We start from the raw sequence: 14590 nt of genomic DNA on the forward strand, positions 1-14590 counted from the left end.
CAAAAGCGGCTCTTAGACCAAATATTATTACCATTTTGTACTTAAACAATGCAAGTTAAAAGTTCAAGAAACCATAGCTTTAGAAAATAAAATTATGTAACGACGTGTGATACTATTACACTGTGACAGGAGATGTTATGCCATATTACTTATTAACTGATAGATCCGTATAGGTAAGTATAAATAATAAACTTACGAGAGCAAGAATGATAAGTATTGATAAAAATGTATTCACAAAATGCTTAACAGCAATACAGAGTACGCTAATAAATGAAATAGCGTTAGAGATAGATATATAAAATAGATATACGGATTGGCGAATCAGGAGGATGTGTAATCACTAATAAATTAAAAATTAATATCACCATGTTTTATTCTTGATTTTCGTCTCGTACTGTCTTGAAGAATCGCCCATTAAATTGTCTCCAACATGTTGCCGATATATATGTATGTCTTGGACTAGATCGGACCACCGCTTTTCTCGTAAACAGTAAGTATTCCACAAAAGTGGCGGAAGAAATACTGCAGCATATCTTAGTGGCAACATAATGACCTAAAACAATTTTTCAAGAATTAATACATGTAACTATTATTTTATGTACATAAGTAAAGTTCAATATAAAAATATGTTTCACCGACCCTGGTTTGAATTAAGAGTCCGCGAAAAGGACAATGCACTGGATCGCGTGCAGAGAGTGGAAAGGAGACGTACGGAGTCGAACTACAACTAGGAAGCTTTTTTTTTTTTTTTTTTTTTTCGTGAGGAAATGTTTTATACATACCCCGACTCCCTGGGGGAAGCCGGGGTTATGTGGGATTCTCTCCGGGGGGCGGAGCCCCCGGAGACTACCCACTAAAACCTCACGCCCACCTAAGCTACACGGGAGGTGCCTGGATCACGCGAGTACTCAACAGGACACCTCCCAGCTAATACATGCCACCCCGGGGGAGGGGGTTAGCCTCCCCCACTGCCTACTCTATAAGACCCCGGGCGGAGGGACCCGCCCGGTGTCCCCATCCCTGGAGCCTTCGGATTGGGCTTCCCGAGCCCCAGCTCGGTCCACCCACAGCTCCCGGAGTCCTCGTGCCCCGCTCGGGGCCAGTGTCCCGAAGGAACCAGCCCCGGCCAGAGCAGGAGGACGCCGCCACCGGAAGGAAGGGCCGTCGGAGGCGCGATCCGGCACGCCCCGACCCTTCCTTTCCCCAAAACCCCCCACGGTCCCCCTCCCCTATCGGGGGGAGGGGGGACCGACACCCCCCACCAACCGGGAAACTATCCCGGGGGGTGTCGGCCAATCACGGGGGGAGCTACGCTCCCCCCCGGGGGGCCCGGGTCAGCTCGCACCCCGGGCCCCCAAATTCAGCGCCCCCACTACAACTAGGAAGCTGCACTGGCGTCAACCGGGTTTCTGCGGTTCACAAACTGTCTTTATTGCACTAACTTGATCTATAATTATTCTCGCAGAGGAGAGATGCTTTACAGAACCCGTGGTTATCTCGCAGGGGAGACAAAGCCGACCGATTACAAAGCTACTGGAACGTTAGAAAAATATTCGCGTGTACTCGCAGAGGATGTTACAACGGAACTTATTCGAATTTTTCGGGAGGCCTATTTACATGCTTGATAGACGCCCCACCACCTTCATACACGGGAGCTCGCTTCGCGGTGTCTGCTCGTTCCGAGACGACGAAAGGGGAGGGGGGTGTTCTCGGTGCTCGCCATAGGAATAGACCGTTTGAACGCGTCTAACAAACCGCCCGCCTTGCGCGATCGCGCAACAGGACCAGAGTAAACCTTGTTTGTCTCGGCGAGCTCCCCACAGCCACACACACACACGCACACCTTACATTCTAACTATTTACAATTTCGCGACTGACACCCGGGCCGACGACCGGCCGCGAATGTTACGTCACATAGGTCGTGACGTCGCTCGCTTGGTGCTGGCGTTACGCGCGATCGGTTACGTAGCGCCTGTTCGGGGGTACCGTGTCAATTGTTGACCGGTAACCGGCAGATACGGGTGATGGGTCGTTTGTACTTTGAGGTCGCGGTCTTGACCTCCACCACTCGTACGTGCCCGTCGCTACCTGGAAACGTTTTTGTTACCCTCCCTAATTCCCATTTATTAGGAGGTAGGAGGGGGTTGTCCAAAAGGACTACGGCTCCTTCTGTTATCTCCTTTTGAGCGGCCTGCCATTTGTACCGCGACTGCAGTTCCTGCAGGTACTCGCGGGACCATACTCGCCAGAGCAGTTCGTGGAACTTTTGTATTTGCTGCCATCGTGATAAGTGCGATGTCGGCGCGTCACTCACTGGAGGAATCGGACGTGCATCCAGTGGACTACCGGTTAAGAAGTGTCCTGGCGTGAGAATTTCCAGACACTCCGGGTCGTCTCGTACCCGCGTGATCGGGCGCGAGTTTAAGGTGGCCTCCACCTTGCAGTGTAGAGTGTACATCTCTTCCGACGTTGGCGCGAACGACCCCATGATTCGACGAAGGTGATGCTTAGTCGACCTGACCGCGGCTTCCTGCATTCCTCCGTGGTGAGGGGCACCCGGGGGATAGAACTCCCATTGAATTCGGAGAGTGGAGCATCGGCTTTTCAATTCGTCTGCGTTCGTTATCTCGACGAAGTGTCGAGCGAGTTCGTTGGACGCGCCTACGAAATTCGTCCCATTGTCGCTGGTGATCGTCAGAGGAACACCGCGTCTGGACGTGAAGCGATCGAAGGCGGCGAGAAAAGCAGCCGTGGAACCATCATCAGCCAACTCTAGATGGATCGCGTGAGTAGCAAAGCAGATGAATACTGCAATGTACTTTTTATACGTCCGTTTTCCGCGCCCTGGTGCGTCCCTAACCTGGTATGGACCGGCGTAGTCTACTCCAATGTGAGTAAATGGACGGGACGGACGGCAACGTGACGTCACGAGGTCTTGCATTACCTGCGTGGCGGTTTCCGCCCGCCAACGCGCGCATTTGACGCATCGATGGATCACGCGGCGGACCGAATTACGCAACCCTAGTATCCAATATTTTTGGCGAGTCGTGTATGTCGTTATTTGTGTTCCGCCGTGCAGGGAGAGAAGATGCGATTCCCGAATGATGAGGTCGGAAACGTAATGTCTCGGCAATATCGCGGGGTGCTTCGTTTCCCAGGGCAAAAAGGAGTTTCTGAGCCTCCCACCTACGCGTACGACTCCGTATTGGTCTATGAAGGGGTTGAGCGGCAAGAGTGACGAGCGATTGGGCAACGGTTTTCCCTGGACGAGCGCGGAGATATCAGCTGCGAACGAACTGCGTTGGATGCTTCGCAGTATTGTTCTTTCCGCGTCGCGTAGCTCAGGGGCGGTGAGGAACGAGGGGAACGCGGTGCTTGTTTGTTTTCGCACCGTGTTTATAAATCGCCGCACGTGACCGAATACGCGGATCAGGCGTTGCCAGCTGGAGAAGCGAGACAGAACATCCCAGTCCTCTATTGTTGTTGTGCTATGGACGGCGGTCTTACATCTCCCTTCCTCCGTTTCGTAGGTCTGCTGAACGGGCCAATCCTCTTCGTCCCTCTTCAACCAGGCCGGTCCCTCGATCCACAACGTCGATGACAGCAGCGTTTCGGCGTTCACGCCGCGCGAATTTAAATCCGCCGGATTGCAGTGCGTCGGCACGTGTTTCCAGGCGGCATTCGGCAGCGTGGTGTGGATTTTGGACGTCCTGTTGGCCACTGCAGTCTTCCAAGCAGCGGGATGTTTCCGCAACCATGCGAGGACAATCGTGGAGTCCGTCCAGCAAACTGTCCGACTTACCGGTATCCCGATCGAGTGGGTCACGTGAGCGGCCAGCTCGGTCAACATGACGGCTCCATTCAACTCTAAGATAGGGATGGAGACCGTTTTTATCGGGGCTACTCGCGATTTGGCTGTGAGCAGCGTTGTGTGCGTTTCGCCGGTGAGAGACGTCACGCGGGCGTAAATAGCGCACGAAAAGGCTGCGCGAGATGCGTCGCTGAATCCATGCAATTGGATTTCGAGTGAGTCAGGGGCGTACTGAATCCATCGCGGAATCCTCATTGCGTTTAACGCCCGCCAATCCTTGCAGAAGGTGTTCCAGGATTCGCGGGTGTTGTCCGACACGCAGTCATCCCAGCTGATTTTCTCGAGCCATTGCTGCTGCATCAGTATCTTTGCTCGAATGATTATTGGCGACAACCATCCCAGAGGGTCGAATAGCGTCGCGATCTCCGAGAGCAATTCGCGCTTGCTCATTTTCTCCTGCCTGACCGCGAATTTTTGCAGGTTAAAGTAGAACGCGTCGTCCGAGGGCATCCACCTTACACCGAGAACTTTGAGTTCCGAATCCTGGAATATTCGCAGGTCCACCGCGTGCGAGTGTGTCGATTCGGGAATATTTCGCAGGCATTCTGCGTCATTGCCCGCCCATTTTCGCAGGTTGAATCCACCTCGAGATAACAGCTGACAGACCTGTATTCTAGTCTGCTCGAGCAGCTGTTTGTCCGGCGCGCCCATGAACACGTCGTCGACGTAAACACTGCTGCGGAGAATCGGGGCCGCGAGGGGGTATTCCGAACCTTCCAACGTGTTTACCTCTTGGATCACGCGCATCGAGAGGTACGGGGCGCAGGCGGTTCCATACGTAATTGTATTTAGCTCGAACGATTCGAGACTGCCGCTAGACTCGTTTTTCCACAAGATGCACTGGAATTTGCGATCTTGTGGGTGGACAAGGATCTGCCGAAACATTTTCTCGATGTCCGCTACAAATACGTATTTGTGGAGTCGCCACGCGAGCAGTATTCGCGTAATTTCGAGCTGCAATTTCGGGCCAGTGTGGAGGATGTCGTTTAAGGAGTACCCGCTTGACGTGTGGCTCGACGCGTTGAAAACGACTCGTAGCTTGGTGGTCAAGCTTCCCTCGCGTATAACGGCACGATGGGGAATGTAATTCCTCGAACGGTCGACGTTATCGAGACGGGTCATGTGACCGAGCGACTCATACTCGCGTATGAATTCGCTATACTCGCGTTTGACCGCATCGTTGCCGCGTAGCTTCCGATTCAGACGTTCAAGGGACGCGGTGGCTCCTCGGAGCGAGTCTCCGAGGAAGTCCTGGGGGACCGATTTAAGAAACGGCAACCGCACAATAAATCGTCCGTCGTCGTCGCGCGAATAGGTAGTGTCGAAGTGCCGTTCGCATTCTATCTCCAAGGGAGTGAGAGCACGCGCTTCGGGGACTGCTTCTGTCTCCCAAAAACGAGCTAACGCGCGTTCCAACGGATCAATGGTGACTCCGAGATGCGCGGTGACCGCGAGGCGAGGAGAATTCCTTGTATTGAGGCATCCGGACAAGATCCAACCGAGAACCGTGTTTTGCGCGATCGGTCCTTGGTCACTGGTGCGTCGAACGCCAGGTCGGAGAATTTGCGCGAAGATGTCCGCGCCTAGGAGCAATTCGATCCGTTGCTGTGATGCGGGCGTGGGATCCGCGAGCGCGAGATCGGACAGGGCACTATAGTTTTCTACCTGGACTGGAGGCGGAACGTACTGCGTTATGTTGCGCACAATGAACGCGCGAGTCGACAGTGCGGGGGACGCCTGTTTGGACGAGCCTATCCGAAGATGCACGCTGTAATTTATATTGCTTGTTTGCTCGCCGCCGAGACCGGTCACGGAAATCGGTGATCGGACCTTTTGCATACGCAGCTGTTGTACCAGATTGTTGGACACGAACGAGGACTGGGACTCCTGATCTAACAGCGCGCGGGCTAATCGTGACTGGCCGTTAGGCGCGAAGACCTTGACCATTGCGGTAGCTAGTAGGACAGTCCTTGTGCCATTCGGGCTGGCTTCGGCGAAATGTGTCGCGACGTTGCTACCTACCCCTCCCGAACTTGAGGGCTGCGCAGAGGCTTCGGCCGATAGGGGCGTTGTCAGGGTCCGCGCAGGGACAGACGCGTTTGACCGCGGCGGCTGGAGCGAAGCTGCCGGTTTTCGATAATTGACCGTTTTGGGTCTGCTGGGGGCCCTGGTTTCTCCGCGGTGCAACATCGTGTGATGTTTTTCCCCACACTGTCTACAGACATTTGTGCTGGGGCAATTCGAGACGGTGTTATTTGCGCCTAGACAATTGATGCACACACGCTGGTTTTTTAATGTTTCGAATCGAGCGAGTGGAGAGAGGCTACGAAACATGCTGCAGTCGCGGGGTACGTGCGCTTCTTTACAAAGGAAGCAGGTAGCGGAGTCCCTACTTTCTTCGATAATGTGCGCGCTCCTTTTTTGCCGCAAAGTTTTCGAAGGGCCCGAAGAGGTTTGAAGCGACGGCGCCGGTTGACTCGACATTTTGACTGCCGCGGTTTGTTCGAGGATGAACTTTTCCAGAGTATCGTACTTCGGGTAGGATCGCGCATCGCCGAGAGTTTTATTCCACTCCGTTTCTAATTCGCGGTCGAACTTGCTCGAAACGAAATGGACAAGGTGATCCTCCTTTGTGCCTCTACCTAAATGATATAACGCCTCGAGGGTGTTGCGATAATGAATCGCGAACTGATTCAGTGAGTCGAGTTGAGACAATTTGATCGTTTTTAACGAATAATGCTTTTGCATCAACGTATGTACGATGACTCGTTCATTATCGTAAATCTCCTTGAGACGGTTCCAACCGATCTGGAAGTTCGCGTCAGATACATCGAGGTGCTGTATCGCTTCGAGTGGTTCGCCCGACAATGCGCTAAGCAGGTACTGCAGTCTTTCCGCATCCGTGAGAGTCCCGTTCACGATTACCGCGGAATTGAATCGCGATTCGAAGGATTTCCAACGAGTATAATCGCCGTCGAATTTCGGGAGTTCGATTCGCGGTAATTGTACGTGCGCCGGACGAGTTACCGTCGGTACTGGGAACGCCATCGAAGAATTCGCCGCAGGGGGTGTGATAGGGGGGCGTAGATGCGTCAGCTGCTCCCGTAGGTAAGACCAGCCTTCGAGGTACGCGTCCTCCATCCTGTCCATGGTGTTGGCCTTGAAGTAGGGAAGGTCCTGCTTCGTCTTGTCCGCCTTTCGGTACGCCTGTAGGTACCCGTTGAAGGAGGTGATCTGCGTCCAGGTCTCCTGGTACATCGTTAATCTGGCGTCCAGGTACTCCACCGTAAAATTGTCGACCCCTCTTTTCTTGGTGTTCGACAGTATTTTTGTCAGCTGAGCGAACGCTTGCGTTTGTCGCTCAAGGACCGCCTCGAAGGTCTCCATGGCATTTGTATTCATTTTGAATTGTTTGCGGCTTGAATGTCACGACACTCGACACCCGCGTTTGAAAATGACGGTTTGATTGTCGCCGTTAAACTGAACCCGTACGAACTGTCTCTCTGAGATCCGGCTCGAAGGACCAAAACTGTTTCACCGACCCTGGTTTGAATTAAGAGTCCGCGAAAAGGACAATGCACTGGATCGCGTGCAGAGAGTGGAAAGGAGACGTACGGAGTCGAACTACAACTAGGAAGCTGCACTGGCGTCAACCGGGTTTCTGCGGTTCACAAACTGTCTTTATTGCACTAACTTGATCTATAATTATTCTCGCAGAGGAGAGATGCTTTACAGAACCCGTGGTTATCTCGCAGGGGAGACAAAGCCGACCGATTACAAAGCTACTGGAACGTTAGAAAAATATTCGCGTGTACTCGCAGAGGATGTTACAACGGAACTTATTCGAATTTTTCGGGAGGCCTATTTACATGCTTGATAGACGCCCCACCACCTTCATACACGGGAGCTCGCTTCGCGGTGTCTGCTCGTTCCGAGACGACGAAAGGGGAGGGGGGTGTTCTCGGTGCTCGCCATAGGAATAGACCGTTTGAACGCGTCTAACAAAATATAATTATTGTAACATATATAACAAATACACTGGACTAGCTCTGAAAAAAAGATAAGTAAAATGTAAAGAAATACCTGAAACATGAAAGCATCTTTTACTATTAATGTTGTAAATAACATTAAATGACTTAAGGATTTCTGAAATAAATTAGGTAATACACCTTGTACTTACAAGTTTATTAATATCAATGGTTCTATCGTGATAGGTAGCGTCAAGAATCACTGTGTTTAAATCAAGAACACATAAAATATATTACAATTTAAAAATTCAATATTTTTTTGCTTATGCTTTTTCAAAGAGTTGTCGTTACATTTTAAATAAAAGACATAATTAAGGATCATTTGTCATATAAAAAAATTATTATTATTTCACTAACGTATATACACATTTGTCAAATTATCACACCTTGTTAGAATGCTTAATCCCTTGCGGTCCACACAGTTCCATCTCATATAGTTTTAGAACTTGCTATAATATCATACAATTTAGCTTTAATCCAGATAAAATAAGTATATTAGCAATATATTTAGAACAGTGAAAACTAGAATTGCTTTCATATAATATTTAATTATGGGATTTATGTAATATGTAATTATGGTATTTATATAATATGTAATTATGGTATTATTCATGAATGGAATATGAATATGTAAAATACGCGAGCAGTTGTGCAAAAATAACATTTCTAGACTAAGTCGACGTAAATAGGACCGCAACAGGTCAATATACGCATTTTTAAGAGCAACTTAATATTCGTGTACGTAATCTTGTTTGCCAATCACTATATCATCAGTAAAAAGAAAATAAAATAAGCCACATAGTATCTGGTTTATTCTATCCGTACCTTTTTGATAGATAGAAATACTTACCTTACTTAATCTGATCAAATTCTAGCTCCCAAATTATGTATTCTCAATCCTTTTGAATCTGCTGCAACATAAATATTTTTTCAACTATTTACAGCTTCTTCATGTTCTTCACTATTTGCATGCGTATATTACGATCATTTAACAAATTTAGTACTTAACATAACACTTGTGACACAGATTGTACACAAAATAAATTACTTAAAACCGTAGCATTTTCTCACATTTTTATCAACTATTCATAATTTAAGCACATCTTACACAGTCACCTATAAAATTAAAATCACTGACAAATTTTGATACTTTAGACACATTCTGCATAGAAGGTATATAATCATAGACTAAGTAATCACACAGCACAACACAAGATGATAAACAACAGTTTGAATTCATTCTGTGCGCAATCTATCGTGAGTACAATTTTATATGTGCGTAACTCAGCGTGTGCGTCTTAACCATGTGGGCAATCCTTGCGTGTGCGAAAACCCACTGTGTCCAATGTTACTGTGTCCAAAAAAACCGTGTGTCCAATAATACCGTGTCCAAAAGAACCGTGTGCCATGCCGTCGTGCGCAATCGTCTGTGCGCAAAAGAGCCATCCCCGATGACGCATGTGGCAACATTTGGTTGCGTCGTTGTTTGTTTCGTTCAGTTTACTGATGGACAGGAACGCGTTCGCATCGCGTGCGAATCATTCCTGTTTCATTCGTTAAATAATTTATACACAACGCGGAAAAATATGTTTACGTACGGACTTGTGTTGACGCGAGTGTGTATAGTTTGGAGTTTGTGTGGAGAAGTGTGGAGATTGTGTAAAAATGGAGTGTGGTGAATCGTGTTCTACTGAGCATGCGGGAAAAATGGCGACCAAGCGAGCAGCCAAGGCGGCTGTATCCTCCAAAAGACTTCGGAGCTCAACCACAAGATACAGCAGAAGAAAATTACAGCTGAATAGGTAAGTGACAAACAGTCTATATACCGCGTGAACTTCTCAAACAAATAAATTTGGATTACATTTAGATTAATTTTTGAGTTCCTCGCTTTGAGTTCTTCTGACACAGAGGAACACGAAGTGATTTTATAGAAACTTTGCACTAGTATTCTGCTGCACCACACAGGCAAAGAAACAAAACAAATGTAGTCGCTGACAGTAATATTGGGACACTCAGGGCGATAACTATTTTAATATTGCATCATACGATTTGGATGTTGTTGACAAGTTAGAACAATTAGTTTACAACATGACGTGCAAAAAGATTTTGAAAGAAATTCTAGGTGTCCTCCTATCGGCGCCTCACACCTACTAATTACCCCGTAGGCGCTAACGTTTTCGCGAGCATGCTGCGCCAACACATCTTTGCCGCTCACGCATGCACCCACACACTCACCCGCGCGAGTTCGACGTACTCAGGAGAGCCCGCGAACGTCCGTCAGCTGTTATGGTGACGGTTTGTTTTTGTCTGCTTTCACTTTTTTTCCACGATCAGCTGGGAACGTCGATCCCCCCCCCCCCCTCCCCACGATGCTCGAGCTGCTTTGTACAGCTATGATGCTCATGGGGACGGCAATGCGCCGGACCCGTCAATCAGTCGGTGTCACTTGTTTATTGCTGTATGAAAAAATTACATTGTCATATAACTACAAATAAATGATTGATTCTATGTAATACAATTGGTTTGCTGTATAAAGTGAAAAAAAATATTTACAAAAATTGCAATTGGTCGAAATTGCAGAGAAAATACTAAAAGTTGTATTTTGCAACTTTTTGATGTGGACTTACATTGAAAATTTAGAAAGTACGATTTGTAGATCTGCATGAATTATACATATTCTGAATATTTCATCAAAATCGGTCAACGTTGCAATAAGCTACAGATGTTTTAAAATGATAATATAAGGGTGAAATTCCCTGACAAGACCAAAATTCTGCGACTTTCACCCTGCTGTCATCGTTATACGTTTGTAGCTCATTGCAACGTTGACCGATTTAGATGAAATATTCAGAATATGTATAATTGATACAGATGAACAAAACGTATTTTTTACATTTTTAATATAAGCGCGCATAAAAAAGTTGCAAAATACAACTTTTAGTACTTTCTCTGCAATTTCGACCAAATGCAATTTTAATGAAACATTTTTTTCACGTTATGTAGCGTAGTAATTGTTCTAACGTCTCAAAAAAATTCAAGTAGTGCTGTCCAATATTGGCAAAGTTATGCGATTTTGTCCGAATATTAGTGGGAGTCACTGTATATACAGATACAGGGTGGCCCACATAACTCTGAACAGCTCAATATCTCGAAAACTATGTCATCGATTTTAAAGTTCTTAGTCTTAAATTGCATGGAACTGAAGGGCCTTTCTGACTACATAAATGTGAAGTGGCCTCCCTTCCCCTTTAACGGGGGAGGGGAGGTACCTTTGTAATTTTAAATGGAACCCCCTATAAAATGTTACATATCTAGATTCTACCGGAAAAAACAAGTCAATTTTGTCTGAAACATTTTTTTGTCAGATACTTCCATGATGAGATATAACAGTTTAAAGTTTCGAGTTGTAGGTACTTGAATCGCTCGGAAATAGCGTTATGGAATTATACGCGCTTGAGTCCTTTGCTTATTCGTGAAGAAATAAAATGTATTTTAAATTAAATGTTCAAAATGTCCACCACGGGCTTGTAAACATTTATTTACTCGAAACATCAAAATTGTTCTAACATTTTTTAACATTTCGGGAGTCACTGAAGCGCAAGCGTCACGTATTCTTTGTTTCATATCCTCTTTTGTCGTCGGTGGTTCAAACATAAGTTTGTCCTTTACATATCCCCGCTATTTCCGAGCGCTTCAAGTACCTACAACTCGAAACTTCAAACTGTTATATCTCATCATGGAAGTATCTGACAAAAAAATGTTTCAGACAAAATTGACTTGTTTTTTCCTGTAGAATCTAAATATGTAACATTTTATAGGGGGTTCCATTTAAAATTGCAAAGGTGCCTCCCCTCCCCCGTTAAAGGGGAAGGGAGGCCACTTCACGTTTATGTAGTCAGGAAGGCCCTTCAGTTCCATGCAATTTAAGACTAAGAACTTTAAAATCGATGGCATAGTTTTCGAGATATTGAGCTGTTCAGAGTTATGTGGGCCACCCTGTATATAAGTGTATCATACAACGCAGTGAAAAACACAAACATAAGTGTGTCTACTTAGACTCAATTTATTTCACCACTGACCAACTCCACGATCCAATTTCCCAACAATATTTACACCCGACGTTCCGGCAATAACTCTGTTTACTAGTGCAGTTAACGAAGAGGGAACTTGTCGTTTTGGCAAGTTCGATCCGCTTATGATTCCAAACGGAATCCCAAAGCTAAACCTTAAAAAAAAAGGTGAAAGCTATACCATTAAAAATCTACAACTTAACCTCAATTCGCAAATAACTCCAGCGGCAATGGATATTGACCTCTCGAAAGCTAACGAATCAGGGAAGAAGCGTAAAAAAATCTCGCCAATCAATACCCCAACGGTCTCCGAAGAACAACAAGTTAAATGGTTAAGCAATGTGCCCGTAAATAACCCATTCAACCTTCGGCAAAATCTAAATGATGATACTACTGAAGACAATATAACGACAAACATCAATCTCCAACCTAAACCTCCAATATACATTGAAGATCAAGTCATAGGACCACTTGTCGAACTGTTGAAAGATATTGCTAATGACAACTTCACCATTAAACAACTAAAAAACTGTGAAGTCAAAATTCAAGTTAATACATCCGAGGACTACAGAAAGCTCACCTCAGCCTTGAAGGAAAAGAATGCTAATTTCTACACCTACCAGCTGAAAAAAGAAAGAAGTTACAAGGTAGTACTAAGAGGGATGCATCATAGTATGGATACAGGTATAATAATCGATGAATTGAAAAAACTCAATCACCAGGTAAGACAAATAAACAATATCACTAAAAGCGTTACAAAGGAGCCGTTGCCACTATTCTTCATATAACTTGAACCCAATGCAAACAACAAAGAGATATACAAAGTCGACAGGCTATATAACATAATAGTATCATTTGAACCTCCCAAAACAAAAAGGGACATTCCTCAATGTTTACGCTGTCAGTCATATGGCCACTCCAAGAATTACTGTAACCGAATTCCAGCATGCGTGAAATGCGCAGGTAAAATTAATAATGTTAAATGTACAAACTGCCAGGGAAACCATCCAGCAAGTTACAAAGGTTGTCTTGTGAGAAAACAGTTGCAGCAAAAACTTTTCCCCAAACTTAGACATAAAATGGTCAGTCCAAATTCAAATCTGCATAACGTAACGTATGCCAAGCAAAACAATAATGCTCCAGAGGGTGTACATAACGGTATAGGAAATATTAATAAAACATTTGCTGAAGTAGCTCGATCTCAAGCTAGGAAAGATCCGTCCGCATTGCCCGAAAATATGAACTCCACTTCAACGTTAACAGAACTAAAAGATCTACTAACAACATCCACTAAAAATTCTGAATTAATAACCAGCATGATTCTGCAACAAACTTAACTTTTAACTCAACAATCACAGCAAATAAATAAAATGTTAGAACTTCTATCACTCATGCTAAACAATAACAATAACTGAAATGGACAACTTAAATATTGTTATTTGGAACGCTAATGGCCTACAACAAAGATTACACGAGTTAAAAATCTTTTTACATACTAACAAAATCGACGTGATACTTATCTCAGAAACACACCTTACCGCTAAGAACCACATTAAAATCCCTTATTACAATATTTACGATACCAAGCACCCATCTGGCAAAGCACATGGAGGAGCAGCGATAATAATAAGAAATGACATTAAACATTTTTTCCATAGCTCTACCGCTGATACGCATACACAAGCTACTGCCGTAACAATTAACACGTCACATGGCAACATAACATTGGCGGCTGTATATTCTCCTCCGAAACATAAAATATCTGCTCAACAATACGAGCACTTTTTCAAATCATTAGGGAATAAATTTATTGCCGGCGGTGACTACAACGCAAAACACAACTTTTGGGGCTCCAAAACAGTTACACCACGAGGCAGAATCTTGGAACAAGTAATACGCAAATTATCACTAAATGCGATTTCAACCGGTGAACCTACGCACTGGCCTGCTGCCCAGAAAAAACCCCAGATTTACTCGATTTTGCCATTTTAAAAGGACTGTCAAAAAATAACTTCAAAATTCAATCCAGCCTAGATCTTACTTCCGACCACTCCCCTGTTCTACTTAATCTTTTATTTAAACCATCGCAATCAAGCACTTCATCACACCTTTCTAACAATACCACTAATTGGGACCAATTTAGAGAGTACCTAGAAGAACATATTAACATCAACATACCTGTTCGATCCCTCGCAGACAAAAGTACCGTGAGTCCTCGCATTTCCGGCCGTAACGCAAGCGACGATGTTACAGCTGCACGGAGCATGCTCTTTCGCCCAAAAAAAAAACACATGCGTGACAAAAGCCCTTTTCCGATTTTTGTCCGTCCTTCGACTAATCACGAAGAATGCTAATCCTTGAGTTGCCGCACGCGAGGCGCTTGAGGATTCGAGCTGATGGCATTGGAAAAGTGGCCATAAGTCAATCCGTGCGACCCTCACTCCGTGTACCGTCCGCGAGGTACTTGAGGGTCCCGGATTCGGACATAGCGGGCCTTATGGCCCACTACACGCGGCGGACAAGGGGTCGTAAATCCTTTTCCGCACGACGCGAGGCACGCTCGGGTTGCGCTACAACCCCAATAACCGTGTCTCTGGTTTTCGTCAAACGGACGAAAACCA

The 14590-nt window shown here is 45.8% G+C and overlaps 1 protein-coding gene and 1 long non-coding RNA gene across 3 annotated transcripts; both read right to left on the reverse strand.

Annotated features, from left to right (window-relative positions):
* Positions 1-1990: 1990 nt before the first annotated feature.
* Positions 1991-7273, reverse strand: LOC143363381 (uncharacterized). The gene has a single exon (XM_076803978.1). The coding sequence runs from the start codon at positions 7271-7273 to the stop codon at positions 1991-1993; it is 5283 nt and encodes a 1760-aa protein (XP_076660093.1).
* Positions 7274-7993: 720 nt separating this feature from the next.
* On the reverse strand, positions 7994-9213 carry LOC143363415 (uncharacterized). Of its 2 annotated transcripts, XR_013083818.1 has the most exons (4): positions 8971-9213; positions 8750-8807; positions 8286-8348; positions 7994-8101 (listed from the first exon to the last, which is right to left on the reverse strand). It is a non-coding gene; the product is annotated as an uncharacterized LOC143363415 (long non-coding RNA). The 2 variants fall into 2 exon arrangements; XR_013083817.1 differs by lacking the exon at positions 8971-9213 and having other exon boundaries at positions 8750-8851.
* Between the last annotated feature and the right edge of the window lie 5377 nt (positions 9214-14590).

Source organism: Halictus rubicundus, unplaced genomic scaffold (genome assembly GCF_050948215.1).
Source record: "Halictus rubicundus isolate RS-2024b unplaced genomic scaffold, iyHalRubi1_principal scaffold0045, whole genome shotgun sequence".
NCBI classification, from domain to species: domain Eukaryota; kingdom Metazoa; phylum Arthropoda; class Insecta; order Hymenoptera; family Halictidae; genus Halictus; species Halictus rubicundus.